The sequence below is a fragment of the Anthonomus grandis genome, chromosome 10 (assembly GCF_022605725.1).
Source record: "Anthonomus grandis grandis chromosome 10, icAntGran1.3, whole genome shotgun sequence".
NCBI classification, from domain to species: domain Eukaryota; kingdom Metazoa; phylum Arthropoda; class Insecta; order Coleoptera; family Curculionidae; genus Anthonomus; species Anthonomus grandis.
The window spans coordinates 2,448,045-2,475,492 of record NC_065555.1 but is presented as its reverse complement, the minus strand read 5'-3'; the positions used below and the strand labels follow the sequence as shown (position 1 = coordinate 2,475,492).

The window sequence follows — 27,448 nt, the reverse complement described above, 5'->3', positions numbered from 1 at the left end:
TATATCCCAATGAATTAAAAAAAAATAAAATTACTCCCATATTTAAATCTGGCGATAAGGATCAAATGAATAACTATAGACCCATTACTGTTGTTAATACTTTATCAAAAATAATAGAAAAAATTATTAAAAAAAGAGTAATGTCTTATGTACATAAAAATACATTGCTGGATAGTCATCAGTATGGTTTTATTCAAAATAGCAGTACTCTTTCGGCAACATTTGACTTTATTAGTTGTATTTCAAAGTCCCTAGATAGCAAAAAAATTGTAGTTGTGGTATTCATTGATTTACAGAAAGCCTTTGATGTAGTAAGTTTTGATATTTTATTAAAAAAGCTTAGGCTCATGGGATTTGGAAAACTCTTTTTGAAACTGATTCAAACCTACTTACAAGATAGAAGTCAATATGTTTACTGGGAGGGAGTAGCTAGTGAATTGTTTTCGAATAAATATGGAGTGCCTCAAGGCTCTGTATTGGGACCCTTATTATATCTTTTATACGTATTAAGTCTAAAATTTGCCAGGTTACGTGCTCGATATTTTACTTTTGCAGATGATACGGCCCTTGTATATGAAGGTGAAAATGAAGAGGAGTTAGCGCAATTTATCAATGCTGATCTGAGCTTGTACTTTAAATGGCTAATTTACAACAGGTTAAAAATAAATGTCGACAAAACCAAATATATGCTGTTTAAACAAAAAAACAAACAAGTAAATAATATTCAACTAAACATAAATGGAATTAGCCTAGAGAAAGTTGCCTCCATTAAATATCTTGGTTTAAATATTGATCAAGCATTGACTTGGCAAACTCACATAAACAAAATTACATCCAAAATAAATTCTATGATACCCTGTATATATAAAAGCCGAAGCTACCTAACAAATAATACAAAAATGAATATCTATAATGCTTTCTTTTTGTCCCACTTTAGATATTTGATGCCTATATGGGGAACATGTTCTAAAACAAAATTTGACAATATCCAAATTTTACAAAATAAGGTCCTTAAAATATTGTTTCAATATAATATACTTACAAATACAGATTTTCTATATAGGGAGCTTAAAGTTTTTAAATTGAATCAGTTAATGGAGTTCGAAAAATGTAAACTCATATATAAAATTATAAACAAAAAAATTAAATGCAATATAAATTTTACATTCTCAAACGACGTTCGCAATACCAGAGGTCAATTAAATTTATATATTAGTTACAATAGAACAATGATTGGAATGAATAGCCCAATGTATTCTGCATCTAAAGCATTTAATAGGCTACCTAATGATTTAAGAAATATTCAAATATTTAAAACATTTGTTACAAAACTCAACGAATATTTTTCTATTTAATCAGTCAAGTTGTAAAATTAGTATAAATTAGTTATGTAATGAGATACCTTATTTATAATTTACTTTACATTATAATTAATTAATATAACCTACCTATGATTATTGTGTACACTAGTTTCATATGTGAATTTTTGTATTAATCTCGAGGCCAGAGCTACAAGCACTGTTTAGAGACTTATTATAAATAGAATAATATGTATATTATTGAGTAATATAAAATTGTTTTCAAAAAAAAAAAAAAAAAATATAGAATAGAACCAACAGCAAATATTGAAAACTATTGACCAATCAGCCTGTCAAAAAAATTAGAAAATTGAATCAAAGATCGACTAAAAACCTTTTTAGAATCTCTTGGGAGCAGTACACGCAATATACAAACTAATATCTGAAATCACCAAGAACTTGACCAATGGTAAAAAATGCATTGTTGTATTTATTGATTTAGCAAAGGCTGTACTTCCTGTGACTTCCTTTTAAATGCCCCGGACAGATTATTATGTACATAGAGAATTTCTTTCCAAATCATACTCATTAAATAGTTCCCTTTTTGGCTCTAGAAACCTTAATTCATGTTAAACTATGACTATTAGATGGCGCCATGGTGTTAAAGGGAAATCGGCTATACATATTTCGTTTCACTTGTCAAGTCCAGTGACCTTGTTTATGTTTTATAACCTGATTTATAGATGGCACCTTGGTACATATATACCTGATTTATAGATGGTACTTAACTCTAAACAATTCGTTTTTACCGTTACGAAACAAAGGGAGTTTATCACCTTCCAGTTTGTTTAATTTAACGGTTTCAATCTTACTTGTAAATTATTTTGAAGGTGTTTCATTGCCAGAAATTCCTTACTGGAAAGTATTTTAAGTCAGGACTTGTGGGAGATGTCATAATCTCTTTAATATTCTCCAGTTATGAAATATAATAATACTGAAGCCTCCACCTCAAAAGAAATTAGCGATTTATTCTCAGAGTATTTTAAATCAGTTTTTGTAGCGCCAAGTGTATCAAATAATCACCATAACAGTAACATGACACATGATAATCTAGGTTTAATTCAATTTCAACTGGATGAGGTTGTAGCAGGAATTAATGATCTGCATCCTAAAAAGGGTGCAGGCCCTGATGGCATACCTTCGTTATTTGTCAAAAATTGTTCTAGAGGACTCTCATATCCTTTATATAAATTATATAATCAATCGCTTTTACAAGGTCAATTTCCGGATGCGTGGAAGGTTTCCAATGTAATTCCTATATATAATAACGGGCAAAAAAATATTATCTCCAACTACCGTCCAATAAGAAAGCTCAGTATATTTGCAAAATTATTTGAAAAACTTTTATATACATATTTTTTTAAGTTAGTGAAAAGACAATTAATTTTTGAACAACATGGGTTTTTTGCAAACCGTTCTATAGACAGCAATCTTCTCACCTATCTTGAATTTTTAAAGAAAAATATGGACAAACGTATTCAGGTTGACAGCGTCTACACGGACTTCAGCAAGGCCTTCGATAAAATTAACATTTCAATTTTGCTAAAAAAACTAGCTCTGGTAGGGGTGGGTGGTTTTCTTTTAAAATGGGCTGAATCTTACCTCTCGAATCGAAGGTTCACAGTCTGCATAAACGGCGTAAACTCCGAAATAGTTAATGTAACGTCGGGGGTGCCACAAGGATCTCATTTGGGCCCCCTTTTTTTCATAATATTTATAAATGATATATTTAAATGTTTTAAACACTCGGAGTTTTTGCTTTATGCAGATGATCTTAAATTCTTTAGACCTATAAAATCACACGAAGACTGCCAGCTCCTGCAGGAGGATATAGAAAGCCTTGTTGAATACTGTCGGATCAATTGCCTTTTTTTAAATATTGAAAAATGTCAGTTTATTTCATTTACTAAAAATAAATTAAAAATTCAATTTAATTATAATATAAATAATGTTGATCTTTAAAGAGACCCAAGAGGACCCCAAGAGGCACGCTAAAATTTTGAAATCCTCTAGATCCTATATTTTTTTGTATTATGCATTTGTTTATAGCAAGCTTAATTTTGGGTGTGTTGTTTGGAATCCGATTTACTCAATTTATAAAAATAGATTGGAATCTGTGCAGAACAAATTTTTAAAGTGTCTTTATTATAGGGATAATTTAAATATTGTTACTAATGACTTAGGTGATATAAGAAAACATTTTGGTATACTTACTCTTGACAACAGAAGAAAAATTTCAGACCTTTTATTTTTGCATAAACTGTTGAATAATAGAGTGGATTGTCCATGTTTGATGCAGGGGTTGAGATTTAATATTCCATCACGGCAATTAAGACTTAGTGATCTTTTTAATTTACCTTTCAGAAATACTAACAGTTGTCAGTCATCTCCACTGTGCAGAATGATGAGATTATCAAATTTTTATAATAACATAGATCTCTTTTTTGAAACCCAAAAAAACCTGAGAGGTATATTGAAGAGAGAGCTACTATAATTCGTATCCCAGACTTTGTGTTTTTTGTGTAAGAATTAGTATTTAAAAATTAGTATTTAAAATTTAATAGTCCTTTTCCGGTTTCGCAATTGTTAAGGGTATTTAACTTTAGTGTCTGCAAGTTTATATTGTTTCTATATTTATAAGTGGATACTGTAGTGGGTTTACCTGTTTGTATCCTTAAGAAAATAAATAAATAAATAAATAAATATGATTGATTACTAGGACATTCTGAAGTTCGGTGTCGAAAGATCTTAAATTAATTAAGATATTGGATGAGTTCATATTGGCTCCAATCGGAATCTTAGTTCATATATTTCTAAAGTTGCAACAGTTAGCCATTTCCAATTGTTTAATAAAAATTTCTCGTTTTTGTTGTTTACTATATTTAATTCATTTTATTTGTCCAATGCAATAGTTCATTTGATAATTTTGAGTTTACTAACAAAAAAAAATGGAAATTCCATCCTCATGCAGAACCTTCGATCAGATTAAGCTTCATTGTTTAACACCGAGTGGCAATATCTTACGCCAAATCGACCTGATGCTGCTCCTTTATCTTTCCTAAACATATTCCGTGGATAAACCTGAATAAAATATCTTGATACAACCACAAACAAAAAAAAAAAAGACACACTTGGTGCCTATTTACGGAGTGCAGAAGGAATGAGACGAATCACGACGTCACCGCATTAAATCGGTTCTCACGAAAACGTGCAACTAACGTCGTTCCACCTTACAATGTTCTCGAGACGTACCGGCCTGGTAGTTGTGTGTTAAAACATCGTAATACGACACTTATTCTTCTTCTTCATCCTCTTCTAACCAAGTTTTTTTCCCCCGTCATATTTCAGGTGGTCTAAGCACAACGGCAATGGTGAAGATCCAAGTGACAGACGTCAACGATAACCGTCCGGTTTTCTACCCGCCGGAGTACAACGTTTCGTTACGAGATGGCGGCTCTTCCTCCTCCTCCTCCTCCAGTCCTGTCGTAGTTGTGTCAGCTACCGACGCTGACTCTGGAAAGTTCGGAGCGGTGACTTATCAAGTGGTCGCAGGGAACGAGTTGGGAATTTTCCGGATCGACAGGAACAGCGGCGCGATATTCGTGAACAGACCGCACCAGTTGAGCACCAGAAGTCACCCCTATCATCGGTTGAATATCAGTGCAACAGATGGCGGCAGTTTGAAGTCGTTGAAGGACGCGGAAGTGTTTATCAGTGTGATCGATTCGGCGCAGAAACCGCCGATTTTCGATCAGCCCCGTTACGTGTTCGCCGTGTTGGAGAATGTGAAGAAGGAGTTCGTGGTTGGGCATGTAAAAGCCACTGTCAATAATAATGGTGAGTCGTTTTTTCTTAATATATGTGTTTTATATTTTTGAAATTGGTACCTAAACTTGAGCATACTGTGGGGCTAATGGTTATTAATAAAAAGAAGTTTATTTTACGGTTTTAGGATGAGTACCAAACCCAAAAACCTTCAGCTTGAGGCAGCAAGAGTCTGCTGACGTGAAGCGAAATTCTAATGGTCATATCTCATGAACGGTTAATCTGATTAAAATAAATTTACTAAAGTCTTTTAGGTAATCACTTAGTCTTTCACTTTGGTTATTATAGTCATGACTCTAGATCAAGTTTCTAAGAAGATATTATCGATTTTCCCGTCATGACTTCTTTAAATCGGATATCGAAGTTAAGGACTCAGATAACTTGAGTACTGTTAAATTTAGAGGTTTTAGAGTCTTTATAAAAATCCTAAGAAATAATACACTTTATTCAATAAAGTTTATTTTATGACTCTAGCTTCAGTAGATCAAAAGTTATAGACCAAAAACCTTGAGCTTGAGGCAGCAAGAGCCTGCTGACGTGAAGCAAAATTCTAATGGTCATATCTCGTGAACGGTTAATAGAAACAAAATTATTTTGCTAAGGTCTTTTAGGTAATCACTCATTCCTCCACTTTGATTATTATAGTCATAACTCTAGATCAAGTTCCTAAGAAGTTATTATTGATTTTCGAGTCATGACTTTTTTAAATCGGATGTCAAAGTTAAAAACTCAGATATCTTGAGTACCGTTAGATTTAGAGGTTTTAGAGTCATTATAAAAATCCTAGGAAATAATAAACTTTATTCAATAAAGTTTATTTTATGACTCTAGCTTCAGTAGATCAAAAGTTATAGACCAAAAACCTTGAGCTTGAGGCAGCAAGGGCCTGCTGACGTGAATCAAAATTCTAATAGTTATATCTCGTGAACGGTTAATAGGAACAAAATTATGTTACTAAGGTCTTTTAAGTAATCACTCATTCCTCCACTTTCATTATTATAGTTATGACTCTAGATCAAGTTCCTAAGAAGTTATTATTGATTTTCGAGTCATGACTTCTTTAAATCGGATATCAAAGTTAAAAGCTCAGATATCTTGAGTACCGTTAGACTTAGAGGTTTTAAAGTCTCTATAAAAATCCTAGGAAATAATAAACTTTATTCAATAAAGTTTATTTTATGACTCTAGCTTCAGTAGATCAAAAGTTATCGACCAAAAACCTTGAGCATGAGGCAGCAAGGGTCTGCTGACGTGAATCAAAATTCTAATGGACATATCTCGTGAACGGTTAATAGGAACAAAATTATTTTGCTAAGGTCTTTTAGGTAATCACTCATTCCTCCACTTTGATTATTATAGTCATGACTCTAGATCAAGTTCCTAAGAAGTTATTATTGATTTTCGAGTACATGACTTCTTTAAATCGGATATCCAAGTTAAAAGCTCAGATATCTTGAGTACCGTTAGATTTAGAGGTTTTGCAGTCATTATAAAAATTCTAGGAAATAATAAACTTTATTCAATAAAGTTTATTTTATGACTCTAGCTTTAGTAGATCAAAAGTTATAGACCAAAAATCTTGAGCTTGAGGCAGCAAGGGTCTGCTGACGTGAATCAAAATTCTAATGGTCATATCTCATTAACCGTTAATAGGACTAAAATTATTTTGCTAAAGTCTTTTAGATAATCACTCATTCCTCCACTTTGATTATTATAGTCATGACTCTAGATCAAGTTCCTAAGAAAATATTATCGATTTTCCAGTCATGACTGCCTTAAATCGGATATCAAAGTTAAAAACTCAGATATCTTGAGTACCGTTAGATTTAGAGGTTTTAGAGTCATTATAAAAATCCTAGGAAATAATAAACTTTATTCAATAAACTTTATTTTATGACTCTAGCTTCAGTAGATCAAAAGTTATGAACCAAAAACTTTGAGCTTGAGGCAGCAAGGGTCTGCTAAAGTGAAGCAAAATTCAAATGGCTATATCTCATAAACCACTAATCCCACAAAAATAAAAATTATTATTAGACTTCATTTAGTCTTTAACTTATATTGAGATTGACACTGATGAGTCTACGTTAACTAATAAAGAAGATTTTTGCATGTTAACTTCAAGCAGTATTGACTATTCTCTCCATGAATTGCGGTACGAGTGCCTTTACTTTGAAAATCATTCGATTAGCCTCTACCTAATGGTACTTTGATCTCTAAGGACTAATTAAGACCGCTACAGGAGTCATATGACTGAGTCAAAAAGCTGAGTTTGTAGCTGTGATTTTGATGCTAATGATCACTAGATACACTCTCTAGGTTCAGTCAATATAAAAATAAAAGCTTCTCGTTTAATCCAATAACCAGTAGCCGGTATCTTTCATCGGATTGTCAAGTCGCGTCACACTCGCATGCATATAAACATATAAACACACACACACACACATCGAGTCCTTCTGGGTCGTTGAAACCATTCCCATGGTTCGCGAAATTTAAGCTTTTTCGTGTTCTCCGTTCCAATTTGAATAGCCGACCAGTTTTTGGCTGACAGCCGAGAGTAAATCCTGAATACAATGGCCATATTTTTAGGTTAGCATACTCCCGAAATGTCGTTTTTTTCTTGTTCTCTCTCTCCTTGTTCTTCTTCGACCTCTCCGTCGCTCAATCCGACCGATTCAAGAGTCCGGGCACGGCGTCCCTCCCGAAAATAATTGCCTCTTTTCAGGTTGTTCTCTCTTCCATCCGTTCTGCGGTACTACCGCTTTTGTTTATTCTGTCACAGCCGGACGGACGGCTCTCGTTTTCCTAAATGCTAATAAAGGGCTAAACCCGAGACGACTATTTATTGCTGCATTCACGATTCACTTTAATTAGGTCCTGAATTTTCGGCGAATTTAAGGTACTCACTGTTATAGACAGCTGCCGTCTATGTAACCTCACCCAAGACAATCTCTTTTCTTTTTATTGTCAGTCGTCTCTGATCGTATTATATCAGGTAATGTCTTTAATCCTTTTGAATACTCTCTGTCCTATGGACACCCGATCCAAATGATGTCCAATGAACAGTCGAATGATACACTCTTAACATATTTTTTAATTTTTCGTTATTTGTCATCAGCAATAATTTCTCAAGTTTATGCGTATAAATTAAAAATCATCCTGTATTTAGTATAGGATCACACCAATTAATAAAATATTTCGGATAAAAAATCAATTGTAATTGATTTGAATCCAGCTTTTAACTTTGATATCCGATTTTGAGGCAGTCATGACTGGAAAATCAATAATAACTTCTTAGGAACTTGATCTAGAGTTATGACTATAATAATCAAAGTGGAGGAATGAGTGATTATCTAAAAGACTTTAGCAAAATAATTTTGTTTCTCTTAACCGTTCACGAGATATGACCATTAGAATTTTGCTTCACGTCAGCAGGCTCTTGCTGCCTCAAGCTCAAGGTTTTTGGTTGATAACTTTTGATCTACTGAAACTAGAGTCATAAAATAAACTTTATTTAATAAAGTTTATTGTTTCCTAGGATTTTTATAATAACTCTAAAACCTCTAAATCTATTGGTACTCAAGATATCTGAGCTTTTAACTTCAATATCCGATTTAAAGAAGTCATGACTGGAAAATCGATAATATCTTCTTAGGAAGTTGATTTAGAGTAATGACTATGATAATCAAAGTGGAGGAATGAGTGATGACCTAAAAGACTTTAGCAAAATAATTTTGTTCCTATTAACCGTTCACGAGATATGACTATTAGAATTTTGATTTACGTCAGCAGGCCCTTGCTGCCTCAAGCTCAAGGTTTTTGGTCCATAACTTTTGATCTACTGAAGCTAGAGTTATAAAATAAACTTTATTGAATAAAGTTTATTGTTTGCTAGGATTTTTATAATAACTCTAAAACCTCTAAATCTAACGATACTCAAGATATCTGAGCTTATAACTTCAATATCCGATTTATAGAAGTCAAGACTGGAAAATCGATAATATCTTCTTAGGAAGTTGATTTAGAGTAATGACTATAATAATCAAAGTGGAGGAATGAGTTATTACCTAAAAGACTTTAGCAAAATAATTTTGTTCTTATTAACCGTTAATGAGATATGACCATTAGAATTTTGCGTCACGTCAGCAGGCCCTTGCTGCCTCAAGTTTAAGGTTTTTGGTCCATAACTTTTGATCTACTGAAGCTAGAGTCATAAAATAAACTTTATTGAATAAAGTTTATTATTTCCTAGGATTTTTATAATGACTCTAAAACCTCTAAATCTAACGATACTCAAGATATCTGAGCTTTTAACTTTGATATCCGATTTAAAGAAGTCATGATTCGAAAATCAATAATAACTGCTTAGGAACTTGATCTAGAGTCATGACTATAATAATCAAAGTGGAGGAATGAGTGATTATCTAAAAGACTTTAGCAAAATAATTTTGTTCCTATTAACCGTTCACGAGATATGACCATTAGAATTTTGATTTGCGTCAGCAGGCCCTTGCTGCATCAAGCTCAAGGTTTTTGGTCTATAACTTTTGATCTACTGAAGCTAGAGTCATAAAATAAATTTTATTGAATAAAGTTTATTGTTTCCTAGGATTTTCATAATAACTCTAAAACCTCTAAATCTAACGGTACTCAAGATATCTGAGCTTTTAACTTTGATATCCGATTTGAGGAAGTCATGACTGGAAAATCGATAGTAACTTCTTAGAAACTTGATCTAGAGTCATGACTATAATAATCAAAGTGGAGGAATGAGTGATTACCTAAAAGACTTTAGCAAAATAATTTGAGTCCTATTAACCGTTCATGAGATATTACCATTAGAATTTTGATTTACGTCAGCAGGCCCTTGCTGCCTCATGCTCAAGGTTTTTGGTTCATAACTTTTGATCTACTGAAGCTAGAGCTATAAGATAAACTTTATTGAATAAAGTTTATTATTTCCTAGGATTTTTATAATGACTCTAAAACCTCTAAATATAACGGTACTCAAGATATCTGAGCCCTTAACTTCGATATCCGATTTAAGGCGGTCTTGACTGGAAAATCGATAATATTTTCTTAGGAAGTTGATTTAGAGTAATGACTACGATAATCAAAATGGAGAAATGAGTAATTACCTAAAAGACTTTAGCAAAATAATTTTGTTCCTATTAACCGTTCACGAGATATGACCATTTGAATTTTGATTTACGTCAGCAGGCCCTTGCTGCCTCAAGCTCAAGGTTTTTGGTCCATAACTTTTGATCTACTGAAGCTAGAGTCATAAAATAAACTTTATTGAATATAGTTTATTGTTTCCTAGGATTTTGATAATAACTCTAAAACCTCTAAATCCAACGATACTCAAGATATCTGAGCTTTTAACTTCAATATCCGATTTAAAGAAGTCATGACTGGAAAATCGATAATATCTTCTTAGGAAGTTGATTTAGAGTAATGACTATGATAATCAAAGTGGAGGAATGAGTGATTACCTAAAAGACTTTAGCAAAATAATTTTGTTCCTATTAACCGTTCACGAGATATGACCATTTGAATTTTGATTTACGTCAGCAGGCCCTTGCTGCCTCAAGCTCAAGGTTTTTGGTCTATAACTTTTGATCTACTGAAGCTAGAGTCATAAAATAAATTTTATTGAATAAATTTTATTGTTTCCTAGGATTTTTATAATAACTCTAAAACCTCTAAATCTAACGGTACTCAAGATATCTGAGCTTTTAACTTTGATATCCGATTTGAGGAAGTCATGACTGGAAAATCGATAATATCTTCTTAGGAAGTTGACTTAGAGTAATGACTATAATAATCAAAATGGAGGAATGAGTGATTACCTAAAAGACCTTAGCAAAATAATTTTATTCCTATTAACCGTTCACGAGATATGACCATTAGAATTTTGATTTACGTCAGCAGGCCCTTACTGCCTCAAGCTCAAGGTTTTTGGTTCATAACTTTTGATCTACTGAAGCTAGAGTCATAAAATAAACTTTATTGAATAAAGTTTATTATTTCCTAGGATTTTTATAATGACTCTAAAACCTCTAAATATAACAGTACTCAAGATATCTGAGCTTTTAACTTCAATATCCGATTTAAAGAAGTCTTGACTGGAAAATCGATAATAATTTCTTAGGAAGTTGATTTAGAGTAATGACTATGATAATCAAAATGGAGGAATGAGTGATTACCTAAAAGACTTTAGCAAAATAATTTTGTTCCTATTAACCGTTCACGAGATATGACCATTTGAATTTTGATTTACGTCAGCAGGCCCTTGCTGCCTCAAGCTCAAGGTTTTTGGTCCATAACTTTTGATCTACTGAAGCTAGAGTTATAAAATAAACTTTATTGAATAAAGTTTATTGTTTTCTAGGATTTTTATAATAACTCTAAAACCTCTAAATCTAACGGTACTCAAGATATCTGAGCTTTTAACTTTGATATCCGATTTGAGGAAGTCATGACTGGAAAATCGATAGTAACTTCTTAGAAACTTGATCTAGAGTCATGACTATAATAAACAAAGTGGAGGAATGATTGATTACCTAAAAGTCTTTATCAAAACAATTTGAGTCCTATTAACCGTTCATGAGATATTACCATTAGAATTTTGCTTCACGTCAGCAGGCTCTTGCTGCCTTAAGCTCAAGGTTTTTGGTTCATAGCTTTTGATCTACTGAAGCTAGAGCTATAAAATAAACTTTATTGAATAAAGTTTATTATTTCCTAGGATTTTTATAATGACTCTAAAACCTCTAAATCTAACAGTACTCAAGATATCTGAGCCCTTAACTTCGTTATCCGATTTAAGGCGGTCTTGACTGGAAAATCGATAATATTTTCTTAGGAAGTTGATTTAGAGTAATGACTATGATAATCAAAGTGGAGGAATGAAGACTTTAGCAAAATAATTTTAGTCCTATTAACCGTTAATGAGATATGACCATTAGAATTTTGCGTCACGTCAGCAGGCCCTTGCTGCCTCATGCTCAAGGTTTTTGGTTCATAACTTTTGATCTACTGAAGCTAGAGCTATAAAATAAACTTTATTGAATAAAGTTTATTATTTCCTAGGATTTTTATAATGACTCTAAAACCTCTAAATATAACGGTACTTAAGATATCTAAGGGCAAAAAAAGTCAATGAATTTTAATTCAATGAAACCTTGTAATTAAATCTTTCATTAAAATCCGATAACATCTTGTCATTGAATTCAACATATGATATAATTAGTTACCAAATTTAGACTTGTAGTTGGATAAAACTCTACTGTAATTGAGGAATACTGAATGTAAGAAGTCATTGAATCAAAGCACAAGTCTTTGACAAAACGACAGATTTTTTTGTGTGCATTTATGTCATCAAAGTGCCTGGAAGCAGAAAAAATTGACTGCTCAATTGCCTGTAAGAAAAATGAAATTACTCTTTAAGTGGAATAGTTCTAATATCTGGAAACTTGCAAAAGTGACATTCAACTGAATCATTTTCTCCAAATTGCACATCAACAATTTTAATCAGTTGAACTGATCTTCTTCATTTTTCTCACTATCATTTTTAAACCTTCATACAGTTACACCACCTAGAAGATTCCCATGTTAATCACCACAATGGTCGTGCAAACACCTGAAATATCTTGATTTATTTTGAACAATCAACGTGCTTTTTTTTTCTTCGTTGGTTAATTTTCAACCGTCGTTGATGTCTTCATTCGTGATGTTTGGCGATCTCGTTGTTTCGTAACGGGCCCCGGTGAAAAACGAGCAATCGTTACCGCATTAATTGTTTAATAGATTCGGTAAATGGTTATTTATCACGAAACATTTGTTTACGTCCACATTAATGAGAGACTCTCTCTTGTGTGTGTTTATTTTTATGATGCTGGTAATCTTTGTTCGTTTAGCTAGATGGTCCCAGCAGAGGTTTATGTTTGGACATTCACAACACTTTTTTTTTTTACTCACTTCTGTCTCAACCTGGGAGTCTGTAGATTAATTAAAAAAAAAACTACATATACCCTCTATAAATATATAATATAAGACATTCTAAACGTTAATTTTACAGCCCAAGTGCGCGTGTAGCAATAATAATTATTGTAAGTGTTCAATCATATTCCCCATTAAAACTATAATGAAAGCGGAATAATAATGGGACAAGAGGCGACTCGCTAACGGTAAAAGAGTAAATGGGTTTTTAAGGCATTCGCCTGTGAAAAATTTAGGTGTTGTAAAAACGGGCATTTTTGTGTAAATCGATAAAGCGAATTGAGACATTAAAATATCAATTAGCGCCGGTATAACTAATAAATACGTTTAACGATCGTAAAGTAAATGTTTGAACGGGTTTTACTGCTAAATCTTGTAAATTTTTATATGCCATTTATAGAAATGTTGACCTTCTCACTATATTAATCCTATAAAAAAAAATATATAGATATTATGTAATAATTTAAAACGGTTGATAATATTTATATTTGAAAAATGAAATTTCAGTGATCTCTATGACCAGATTTAATTAATAAAGTTTTTAAGGAAATTCTCATACTGAAAATTCCCATTTTTCAGCAACTGTACTTTGTTCCATCTGTCAAATGTCAAATGTCAAATGTCAAAGTTGACGTGAAGGACATAGTGTAGACAATATATTGCAACGTAGTATTGATAGATATTCCTTGAATATTATTCGGTTAATATTCTGGAAATATTTTACAATACAGCAGAATAATATGACGATTATACAGTTTTCTCTACATCAGAGTACAGAATTGACTTGGTTAAAAAATATCAGTGACATTGACAGTTGACGTAAGATATCTTAAGATACATTTGCATGTACCCAATTCAATTCCTCATTCTTTTCTAAGATTTCTAGCTGGGAAATTTTAACAAATGATTCTTAAGTGTCCATATAATTTTCTGAAAAAAATCCTTGAAAAACCGATATTTGCCACAAGTTTTAATACAGTAGCCACTCCCAATAAATAATTAAATATCATTTGTTGACGTAAGTGACATTTGACAGTTTTTTTTAATTTATGAATTAATCGGTATTTAGCACAAACTTAACAAATATACCTGGGCTGCTAATGCATATGGTCACGTTACCAAAAAATGACCACTTTTTTCGAAATCCCCTCTTGATTATTAAATTGAAATGTAAATGTCAAAGCTGTCAGTGACATTATGGTGAAGGCGCCGGATTACAATTTTGATATTACTTACAGACACATATACCAATTGTAAAAATGTAAACTTCGTCAGTCTGAGACTAATAAACACGAAATTATGACCAGAATTGATTGATAAACTCGAAAAAAAAATTCAACACTTTAGCAGGCTGTCAATCACGTTCTGACGAAGGCACGGGGATAAAATTGTAATCCCAAGTACAGGCATATATTCCAATTAAAAAAATGTAAATTTCCTTTTTCTAAGTTAAATAGACATGAAATTATGAGCAAATTTCGAAATCGTCCTAGGTTATCAAAAATAAATATAAAGGGAAACTTTGACAGGCTGTCAATCACGTTCTGATGAAGGCACGGGGATAAAATTGTAATCCCAAGTACAGACATGAATCTCAATTATAAAAGTGTAAATTTCCTTGTACTAAGTAAAGTAGATACAAAATTATGAGCAAATTTCGAAATCGTCCTAGGTTATCAAAAATAAATATAAAAGGAAACTTTGACAGGCTGTCAATCACGTTCTGACGAAGGCACGGGGATAAAATTGTAACCTCAAGTACAGGCATGAATTCCTATTAAGAAAATGTAAATTTCCTTTTTCTAAGTTAGATAGACATAAAATTATGAGCAAATTTCGAAATCTTCCTAGGTTATCAAAAATAAATATAAGAGGAAACTTTGACAGGCTGTCAGTCACGTTCTGACGAAGGCACGGGGATAAAATTGTAATTTCAAGTACAGGCATGAATTCCAATTAAAAAAAATTAAATTTCCTTTTTCTAAGTTAAGTAGACATGAAATTATGAGCAAATTTCGAAATCTTCCTAGGTTATCAAAAATAAATATAAGAGGAAACTTTGACAGGCTGTCAGTCACGTTCTGACAAAGGCACGGGGATAAAATTGTAATTTCAAGTACAGGCATGAATTCCAATTAAAAAAATGTAAATTTTCTTTTTCTAAGTTAAATAGACATAAAATTATGAGCAAATTTCGAAATCGTCCTAGGTTATCAAAAATAAATATAAAAGGAAACTTTGACAGGCTGTCAATCACGTTCTGACGAAGGCACGGGGATAAAATTGTAATTTCAAGTACAGGCATGAATTCCAATTAAAAAAATTTAAATTTCCTTTTTCTAAGTTAAATAGACATAAAATTATGAGCAAATTTCGAAATCTTCCTAGGTTATCAAGAATAAATATAAGAGGAAACTTTGACAGGCTGTCAATCACGTTCTGACGAAGGCACGGAGATAAAATTGTAATTTCAAGTACAGGCATGAATTCCAATTAAAAAAATGTAAATTTCCTTTTTCTAAGTTAAATAGACATAAAATTATGAGCAAATTTCGAAATCGTCCTAGGTTATCAAAAATAAATATAAAAAGAAACTTTGACAGGCTGTCAATCACGTTCTGACGAAGGCACGGGGATAAAATTGTAATTTCAAGTACAGGCATGAATTCCAATTAAAAAAATTTAAATTTCCTTTTTCTAAGTTAAATAGACATAAAATTATGAGCAAATTTCGAAATCGTCCTAGGTTATCAAAAATAAATATAAAAGGAAACTTTGACAGGCTGTCAATCACGTTCTGACGAAGGCACGGGGATAAAATTGTAATTTCAAGTACAGGCATGAATTCCAATTAAAAAAATGTAAATTTCCTTTTTCTAAGTTAAATAGACATAAAATTATGAGCAAATTTCGAAATCGTCCTAGGTTATCAAAAATAAATATAAAAGGAAACTTTGACAGGCTGTCAATCACGTTCTGACGAAGGGACGGGGATAAAATTGTAATTTCAAGTACAGGCATGAATTCCAATTAAAAAAATGTAAATTTCCTTTTTCTAAGTTAAATAGACATGAAATTATGAGCAAATTTCGAAATCGTCCTAGGTCATCAAAAATAAATATAAAAGGAAACTTTGACAGGCTGTCAATCACGTTCTGACGAAGGGACGGGGATGAAATTGTAATTCCAAGTACAGGCATGAATTCCAATTAAAAAAATGTAAATTTCCTTTTTCTAAGTTAAATAGACATAAAATTATGAGCAAATTTCGAAATCGTCCTAGGTTATCAAAAATAAATATAAAAGGAAACTTTGACAGGCTGTCAATCACGTTCTGACAAAGGCACGGGGATAAAATTGTAATTTCAAGTACAGGCATGAATTTCAATTAAAAAAATGTAAATTTCCTTTTTCTAAGTTAAATAGACATGAAATTATGAACAAATTTCGAAATCTTTCTAGGTTATCAAAAATAAATATAAAAGTAAACTTTGACAGGCTGTCAATCACGTTCTGACGAAGGCACGAGGATAAAATTGTAACACCAAGTACAGGCATGAATTCCAATTAAAAAAATGTAAATTTCCTTTTTCTAAGTTAAACAGACATGAAATTATGAGCAAATTTCGAAATCTTCCTAGGTTATCAAAAATAAATATAAAAGGAAACTTTGACAGGCTGTCAATCACGTTCTGACGAAGGCACGGGGATAAAATTGTAACCCCAAGTACAGGCATGAATTCCTATTAAGAAAATGTAAATTTCCTTTTTCTAAGTTAAATAGACATGAAATTATGAGCAAATTTCGAAATCTTCCTAGGTTATCAAAAATAAATATAAGAGGAAACTTTGACAGGCTGTCAATCACGTTCTGACGAAGGCACGGGGATAAAATTGTAATTTCAAGTACAGGCATGAATTCCAATTAAAAAAATGTAAATTTCCTTTTTCTAAGTTAAATAGACATAAAATTATGAGCAAATTTCGAAATCGTCCTAGGTTATCAAAAATAAATATAAAAGGAAACTTTGACAGGCTGTCAATCACGTTCTGACAAAGGCACGGGGATAAAATTGTAATTTCAAGTACAGGCATGAATTTCAATTAAAAAAATGTAAATTTCCTTTTTCTAAGTTAAATAGACATGAAATTATGAACAAATTTCGAAATCTTTCTAGGTTATCAAAAATAAATATAAAAGTAAACTTTGACAGGCTGTCAATCACGTTCTGACGAAGGCACGAGGATAAAATTGTAACACCAAGTACAGGCATGAATTCCAATTAAAAAAAATGTAAATTTCCTTTTTCTAAGTTAAACAGACATGAAATTATGAGCAAATTTCGAAATCTTCCTAGGTTATCAAAAATAAATATAAAAGGAAACTTTGACAGGCTGTCAATCACGTTCTGACGAAGGCACGGGGATAAAATTGTAACCCCAAGTACAGGTATGAATTCCTATTAAGAAAATGTAAATTTCCTTTTTCTAAGTTAAATAGACATGAAATTATGAGCAAATTTCGAAATCTTCCTAGGTTATCAAAAATAAATATAAGAGGAAACTTTGACAGGCTGTCAATCACGTTCTGACGAAGGCACGGGGATAAAATTGTAATTTCAAGTACAGGCATGAATTCCAATTAAAAAAATTTAAATTTCCTTTTTCTAAGTTAAATAGACATGAAATTATGAGCAAATTTCGAAATCTTCCTAGGTTATCAAAAATAAATATAAAAGTAAACTTTGACAGGCTGTCAATCACGTTCTGACGAAGGCACGGGGATAAAATTGTAATTTCAAGTACAGGCATGAATTCCAATTGAAAAAATGTAAATTTGCTTTTTCTAAGTTAAATAGACATAAAATTATGAGCAAATTTCGAAATCGTCCTAGGTTATCAAAAATAAATATAAAAGTAAACTTTGACAGGCTGTCAATCACGTTCTGACGAAGGCACGGGGATAAAATTGTAATCCCAAGTACAGACATGAATCCCAATTACAAAAGTGTAAATTTCCTTGTACTAAGTAAAGTAGATACAAAATTATGAGCAAATTTCGAAATCTTCCTAGGTTATCAATAATAAATATAAAAGTAAACTTTGACAGGCTGTCAATCACGTTCTGATGAAGGCACGGGGATAAAATTGTAATCCCAAGTACAGACATGAATCCCAATTACAAAAGTGTAAATTTCCTTGTACTAAGTAAAGTAGATACAAAATTATGAGCAAATTTCGAAATCGTCCTAGGTTATCAAAAATAAATATAAAAGTAAACTTTGACAGGCTGTCAATCACGTTCTGACGAAGGCACGGGGATAAAATTGTAATTTCAAGTACAGACATGAATTCCAATTAAAAAAATGTAAATTTCCTTTTTCTAAGTTAAACAGACATGAAATTATGAGCAAATTTCGAAATCTTCCTAGGTTATCAAAAATAAATATAAGAGGAAACTTTGACAGGCTGTCAATCACGTTCTGACGAAGGCACGGGGATAAAATTGTTATTTCAAGTACAGGCATGAATTCCAATTAAAAAAATGTAAATTTCCTTTTTCTAAGTTAAATAGACATGAAATTATGAGCAAATTTCGAAATCTTCCTAGGTTATCAAAAATAAATATAAGAGGAAACTTTGACAGGCTGTCAATCACGTTCTGACGAAGGCACGGGGATAAAATTGTTATTTCAAGTACAGGCATGAATTCCAATTAAAAAAATGTAAATTTCCTTTTTCTAAGTTAAATAGACATAAAATTATGAGCAAATTTCGAAATCGTCCTAGGTTATCAAAAATAAATATAAAAGGAAACTTTGACAGGCTGTCAATCACGTTCTGACGAAGGCACGGGGATAAAATTGTAATTTCAAGTACAGGCAGGAATTCCAATTAAAAAAATGTAAATTTCCTTTTTCTAAGTTAAATAGACATGAAATTATGAGCAAATTTCGAAATCTTCCTAGGTTATCAAGAATAAATATAAGAGGAAACTTTGACAGGCTGTCAATCACGTTCTGACAAAGGCACGGGGATAAAATTGTAATTTCAAGTACAGGCATGAATTCCAATTAAAAAAATGTAAATTTCCTTTTTCTAAGTTAAATAGAAATGAAATTATGAGCAAATTTCGAAATCTTCCTAGGTTATCAATAATAAATATAAAAGTAAACTTTGAAAGGCTGTCAATCACATTCTGACGAAGGCACGGGGATAAAATTGTAATTTCAAGTACAGACATGAATTCCAATTAAAAAAATGTAAATTTCCTTTTTCTAAGTTAAATAGACATAAAATTATGAGCAAATTTCGAAATCGTCCTAGGTTATCAAAAATAAATATAAAAGGAAACTTTGACAAGCTGTCAATCACGTTCTGATGAAGGCACGAGGATAAAATTGTAATTTCAAGTACAGGCATGAATTCCAATGAAAAAAATGTAAATTTCCTTTTTCTAAGTTAAATAGACATAAAATTATGAGCAAATTTCGAAATCGTCCTAGGTTATCAAAAATAAATATAAAAGGAAACTTTGACAGGCTGTCAATCACGTTCTGACGAAGGCACGAGGATAAAATTGTAATTTCAAGTACAGGCATGAATTCCAATTAAAAAAATTTAAATTTCCTTTTTCTAAGTTAAATAGACATAAAATTATGAGCAAATTTCGAAATCGTCCTAGGTCATCAAAAATAAATATAAAAGGAAACTTTGACAGGCTGTCAATCACGTTCTGACGAAGGGACGGGGATAAAATTGTAATTTCAAGTACAGGCATGAATTCCAATTAAAAAAATGTAAATTTCCTTTTTCTAAGTTAAATAGACATAAAATTATGAGCAAATTTCGAAATCGTCCGAGGTTATCAAAAATAAATATAAAAGGAAACTTTGACAGGCTGCCAATCACGTTCTGACGAAGGCACGAGGATAAAATTGTAACACCAAGTACAGGCATGAATTCCAATTAAAAAAATGTAAATTTCCTTTTTCTAAGTTAAATAGACATGAAATTATGAGCAAATTTCGAAATCGTCCTAGGTCATCAAAAATAAATATAAAAGGAAACTTTGACAGGCTGTCAATCACGTTCTGACGAAGGGACGGGGATAAAATTATAATTTCAAGTACAGGCATGAATTCCAATTAAAAAAATGTAAATTTCCTTTTTCTAAGTTAAATAGACATAAAATTATGAGCAAATTTCGAAATCGTCCTAGGTTATCAAAAATAAATATAAAAGGAAACTTTGACAGGCTGTCAATCACGTTCTGACGAAGGCACGGAGATAAAATTGTAATTTCAAGTACAGGCATGAATTCCAATTAAAAAAATGTAAATTTCCTTTTTCTAAGTTAAATAGACATAAAATTATGAGCAAATTTCGAAATCGTCCGAGGTTATCAAAAATAAATATAAAAGGAAACTTTGACAGGCTGTCAATCACGTTCTGACGAAGGCACGAGGATAAAATTGTAATTTCAAGTACAGGCATGAATTCCAATAAAAAAAATGTAAATTTCCTTTTTCTAAGTTAAATAGACATGAAATTATGAGCAAATTTCGAAATCTTCCTAGGTTATCAAAAATAAATATAAAAGTAAATTTTGACAGGCTGTCAATCACGTTCTGACGAAGGCACGGGGATAAAATTGTAACCTCAAGTACAGGCATGAATTCCTATTAAGAAAATGTAAATTTCCTTTTTCTAAGTTAGATAGACATAAAATTATGAGCAAATTTCGAAATCTTCCTAGGTTATCAAAAATAAATATAAGAGGAAACTTTGACAGGCTGTCAATCACGTTCTGACGAAGGCACGGGGATAAAATTGTAATTTCAAGTACAGGCATGAATTCCAATTAAAAAATGTAAATTTCCTTTTTCTAAGTTAAATAGACATAAAATTATGAGCAAATTTCGAAATCTTCCTAGGTTATCAAAAATAAATATAAAAGTAAACTTTGACAGGCTGTCAATCACGTTCTGACGAAGGCACGGGGATAAAATTGTAATTTCAATTACAGGCATGAATTCCAATTAAAAAAATGTAAATTTCCTTTTTCTAAGTTAAATAGACATGAAATTATGAGCAAATTTCGAAATCTTCCTAGGTTATCAAAAATAAATATAAAAGGAAACTTTGACAGGCTGTCAATCACGTTCTGACGAAGGCACGGGGATAAAATTGTAATTTCAATTACAGGCATGAATTCCAATTAAAAAAATGTAAATTTCCTTTTTCTAAGTTAAATAGACATGAAATTATGAGCAAATTTCGAAATCTTCCTAGGTTATCAAAAATAAATATAAGAGGAAACTTTGACAGGCTGTCAATCACGATATAGTTAAAGCAAGGCGATACAATTTTGACAGCACGTACAGGCATGAATCCTAATTGTGAAAATGTAAATGCCTCTCTTCTAAGTAAAATAAGAAAGAAATTATAAGCAAATTTAAAAACTCCTCTTGATTTTTCAAAAAAAAAATGCAAAAGTCAATTTTAAGAGGCCGTCAATGACATTCTGGCGAAAGTGCCGGACTAGAAATATTTGTATGGCAAAGAGGCATATATTTTTAAACCAGTTGTAAAAATAGCAACTCTTAGCACGAATAGAAACGAAATTATGACCAGATTTGACAGACTCGAAAAAACACAATTTTCGCAAGCTGCCATTCAAGTTATGGGGGATGCATAGAAATAAAATTTTAATTATAAGTACAGGCATGAATCCCAATTATAAAAATGTAAATTTCCTTTTACTAAGTAAAGTGGATACAAAATTATGAGCAAATTTCGAAATCTTCCTAGGTTATCAAAAATAAATATAAAAGGAAACTTTGACAGGCTGTCAATCACGTTCTGACGAAGGCACGGGGATAAAATTATAACCCCAAGTACAGGCATGAATTCCTATTAAGAAAATGTAAACTTCTTTTTTTTAAGTTAAATAGACATCAAATTATAAGCAAATTTCAAAACTCCTTTTCGGTTATTAAAAAAAATTTAACAGTCAACTTTGACAGGCTATCAATCACGATATAGTTAAAGCAAGGCGATACAATTTTGACAGCACGTACAGGGATGAATCCTAATTGTGAAAATGTAAATGCCTCTCTTCTAAGTGGAATAGGAACGAAATTATAAGCAAATTTGAAAACTCCTCTTGATTTGTCAAAAAAAAATTTAAAAGTCAATTTCAAGAGGCTGTCAATGACATTCTGGCGAATGTGCAGGACTAAAAATTTTTGTATAGTATAAATGCATACATTTTTAAACCAATTGTTAAAATGTCAACTTTTAGTATAAAAAGAAACGAAATTAGGACCAGATTTGACAGACTCGAAAAAACACAATTTTCGCAAGCTGCCAGTCAAGTTATGGCGAATGCACAGAAATAAAATTTTAATTATAAGTACAGGCATGAATCCCAATAACAAAAATGTAAATTTCCTTTCACTAAGTAAAGTAGATACAAAATTATGAGCAAATTTCTAAATCTTCCTTGGTTATCAAAAATAAATGTAAAAATAAACTTTGACAGGCTGTCAGTTACGTTCTGGCGAAGGCACCGGGTTGCAAATTTGATATTACTTAAAGACACGTATACCAATGGTAAAAATAATAATAATTCCAAGTACAGGCATGAACCCCAATTATAAAAATGTAAATTCTCCCCTTCTAAAAGGAATAGAAATGAAGTTATAAGCAACCGTACTCAATTCTTCAAAAAATTGGAAATATCAACTTTGACAGGCTGCCAATTAGGTTCTGGCGAAAGCGCAAGGATATAAGTTTAACCCTACGTACAAGCATAAATCCCAATTATAGAAATGTGAATTTAATCCGTCTACGTAAATTAAGAACAAAATTATGAGCAAATTTGGACAGGCTGTCAATTCTGGTGAAGGCACAGGAATTAAATTTTGACAAATTGAGAAAATGTTCAGATATTTCTTGATTGAATTAAATAATTCAGTTTCTTTCTGCTGTTAAATATTGCAGCGTTTAGGGCCCATAAATTTATTATTCTTTTAAAGCTGAAGATGTATTAAAGGGGTTGTAATAGAATAGCTGATTTGTCAAGTGTTTAAAAAATTTTACTAGTAAGTTCTTGGTACCCCAGAATGACCCACCCTAAGAAACGAATCGCTTTTAGTGATTTTTATATGTCCGATACATTTTCCATCTCAAGTCACTTAAATCCCATGCCACAACCCGCAAATAACACCAATTCCACCCAACTACTATTCTTCGCAATATCTATAATAAACCTGCGGTTACGGTAGTTCGGCCACAAAACTGATACGAAATTCAACAAAAAAAAAAAACGAAATTGTTTATTGATGGTTCAAATCCCCCCATGATATTTCACCATAATCCGCCATTAACCTTACCGGGCGTACGTTACACGCACACCCATTATCCTACGGGGATTATGGTAGTAAATCTTTGAACAAATACCGATTTTTCCTTGTATTTAATTAGCTATTAATGGCTTCAAACGGACGGGAATGCACCGTGGCGGCAATTAGGATGACTTATTAAAAATTTATACCCGTAATGCCTATTGAATGGGTGCATTCTTTGACACGCCGTACCGTGTAAAAAAATGGTCGTAAATAACTGATTTTCATCTTTTTTTCTTTTAATTTATCGCAGGAAAAAGCAACGTAAGGTATTCGATCTACTCGGGGGATCCGGATGGTCTTTTCAGGATAGACCCGATCACGGGGGCGATCAAAGTCTCTGGAAACCTGGATCATGAAACCAGGGCTTCCGTGTTGCTTAACGTGCAGGCTACTAGTGGTAATCCACCTGTTTATGGACACACCCAGGTAAGAATTTTTGAAAGAAATTGTAAAAATATTTATTTTATGATTGGGAAAGTTGATGCTATATTTTGCATAATGTACAGGGAAATTACAATGGTTCTATATGGAAGCTGCATTAAAGGAAGTTTGGAAAATTTGATTTTTTACTTCCACGAATGATGTCCATTTTTGTGACGCATTTTTGAGGAAATAAAAAAAAATGGTTATGAGACGAGGATTTAGGTAAAAAAGGGGCTAAAAGTCCACTTTTTGACTTTCTACCGCATCTCACCTCTCACAAACGTCCTGAATCATTTTAAAAAGTTACTTTCCTTACTTCATTGATCCGTCTACAAACGACAGGCATAATTTCATAGCGACCGTCAATGATTCCTGGCTCTGAGATAAGGATTTATGTCAAAAAGGGGGTAAAAGTCCACTTTTTGACTTTCTACCGCATCTCACCTCTCGCAAACGTCCTGAATCATTTTAAAAAGTTACTTTCCTTACTTCATTAATCCGTCTACAAACGACAGGCATAATTTCATAGCGATCGTCAATGATTCCTGGTTCTGAGATAAGGATTTATGTGAAAAAAGGGGGTAAAAGTCCACTTTTTGACTTTTTACCGCATCTCACCTCTCACAAACCTCCTGAATCATTTTAAAAAGTTACTTTCCATACTTCAATAATCCGTTTACAAACGACAGGCATAATTTTATAGCGATCGTCAATCATTCCTGGCTCTGAGATAAGGATTTATGTGAAAAAAGGGGGTAAAAGTCCACTTTTTGACTTTCTATCGCATCTCACCTCTCACAAACGTCCTGAATCATTTTAAAAAGTTACTTTCCTTACTTCATTAATCCGTCTACAAACGACAGCCATAATTTCATAGCGATCGTCAATGATTCCTGGCTCTGAGATAAGGATTTATGTGAAAAAAGGGGGTAAAAGTCCACTTTTTGACTTTCTACCGCATCTCACCTCTCGCAAACGTCCTGAATCATTTTAAAAAGTTACTTTCCTTACTTCATTAATCCGTCTACAAACGACAGGCATAATTTCATAGCGATCGTCAATAATTCCTGGCTCTGAGATAAAGATTTATGTTAAAAAAGGGGGTAAAAGTCCACTTTTTGACTTTCTACCGCATCTCACCTCTCACAAACGTCCTGAATCATTTTAAAAAGTTACTTTCCATACTTCAATAATCCGTTTACAAACGAGAGGCATAATTTTATAGCGATCGTCAATCATTCCTGACTCTGAGATAAGGATTTATGTGAAAAAAGGGGGTAAAAGTCCACTTTTTGACTTTCTATCGCATCTCACCTCTCACAAACGTCCTGAATCATTTTAAAAAGTTACTTTCCTTACTTCATTGATCCGTCTACAAACGACAGGCATAATTTCATAGCGATCGTCAATGATTCCTGGCTCTAATATAAGGATTTAAGTGAAAAAAGGGGGTAAAAGTCCATTTTTTGATTTTCTACCGCATCTCACTTCTCACAAACGTCCTGAATCATTTTAAAAAGTTACTTTCTTTACTTCATTAATCCGTCTACAAACGATAGGCATAATTTCATAGTGATCGTCAATGATTCCTGGCTCTGATATAAGGATTTATGTGGAAAAAGGGGGTAAAAGTCCACTTTTTGACATTCTACCGCATCTCACCTCTCACAAACGTCCTGAATTATTTTAAAAAGTTACTTTCCTTACTTCATTGATCCGTCTACAAACGACAGGAATAATTTCATAGCGATCGTCAATGATTCCTGGCTCTGAGATAAGGATTTATGTGAAAAAAGGGGGTAAAAGTCCACTTTTTGACTTTCTACCGCATCTCACCTCTCACAAACGTCCTGAATCATTTTAGAAAGTTACTTTCCTTACTTCATTTATTCGTCTACAAACGACAGGCATAATTTCATAGCGATCGTCAATGATTCCTGGCTCTGAGATAAGGATTTATGTGAAAAAAGGGGGTAAAAGTCCACTTTTTGACTTTCTACCTCATCTCACCTCTTAGAAACGTCCTGAATCATTTTAAAAAGTTACTTTTCTTACTTTATTAATCCGTTTACAAACGACAGGTATAATTTCTTAGCGATCGTCAATGATTCCTGGCTCTGATATAAGGGTTTATGTGAAAAAGGGGGTAAATGTCCACTTTTTGACTTTCTACCGCATCTCACCTCTCACAAACGTCCTGAATCATTTTAAAAAGTTACTTTCCTTACTTCATTAATCCGTCTACAAACGACAGGCATAATTTCATAGCGATCGTCAATGATTCCTGGCTCTGAGATAAGGATTTATGTGGAAAAAGGGGGTAAAAGTCCACTTTTTGACTTTCTACCGCATCTCACCTCTTAGAAACGTCCTGAATCATTTTAAAAAGTTACTTTCCTTACTTCATTGATCCGTCTACAAACGACAGGAATAATTTCATAGCGATCGTCAATGATTCCTGGCTCTGAGATAAGGATTTATGTGAAAAAAGGGGGTAAAAGTCCACTTTTTGACTTTCTACCTCATCTCACCTCTTAGAAACGTCCTGAATCATTTTAAAAAGTTACTTTTCTTACTTTATTAATCCGTTTACAAACGACAGGCATAATTTCTTAGCGATCGTCAATGATTCCTGGCTCTGATATAAGGGTTTATGTGAAAAAGGGGGTAAATGTCCACTTTTTGACTTTCTACCGCATCTCACCTCTCACAAACGTCCTGAATCATTTTAAAAAGTTACTTTCCATACTTCAATAATCCGTTTACAAACGACAGGCATAATTTTATAGCGATCGTCAATCATTCCTGGCTCTGAGATAAGGATTTATGTGAAAAAAGGGGGTAAAAGTCCACTTTTTGACTTTCTATCGCATCTCACCTCTCACAAACGTCCTGAATCATTTTAAAAAGTTACTTTCCTTACTTCATTAATCCGTCTACAAACGACAGCCATAATTTCATAGCGATCGTCAATGATTCCTGGCTCTGAGATAAGGATTTATGTGAAAAAAGGGGGTAAAAGTCCACTTTTTGACTTTCTACCGCATCTCACCTCTCGCAAACGTCCTGAATCATTTTAAAAAGTTACTTTCCTTACTTCATTAATCCGTCTACAAACGACAGGCATAATTTCATAGCGATCGTCAATAATTCCTGGCTCTGAGATAAAGATTTATGTTAAAAAAGGGGGTAAAAGTCCACTTTTTGACTTTCTACCGCATCTCACCTCTCACAAACGTCCTGAATCATTTTAAAAAGTTACTTTCCATACTTCAATAATCCGTTTACAAACGAGAGGCATAATTTTATAGCGATCGTCAATCATTCCTGACTCTGAGATAAGGATTTATGTGAAAAAAGGGGGTAAAAGTCCACTTTTTGACTTTCTATCGCATCTCACCTCTCACAAACGTCCTGAATCATTTT

The 27,448-nt window shown here is 32.5% G+C and overlaps 1 protein-coding gene across 1 annotated transcript in view; it reads left to right on the top strand.

Annotated features, from left to right (window-relative positions):
• Window positions 1-27,448, top strand: part of LOC126741222 (protein dachsous) — a 409,897-nt gene that overhangs the window by 351,476 nt on the left and 30,973 nt on the right. The window contains exons 4-5 of the mRNA XM_050447593.1: window positions 4,707-5,195; window positions 23,850-24,025. Coding sequence (XP_050303550.1) covers window positions 4,707-5,195; window positions 23,850-24,025 — 665 coding nt within the window. The remainder of the gene's footprint in view (window positions 1-4,706; window positions 5,196-23,849; window positions 24,026-27,448) is intronic.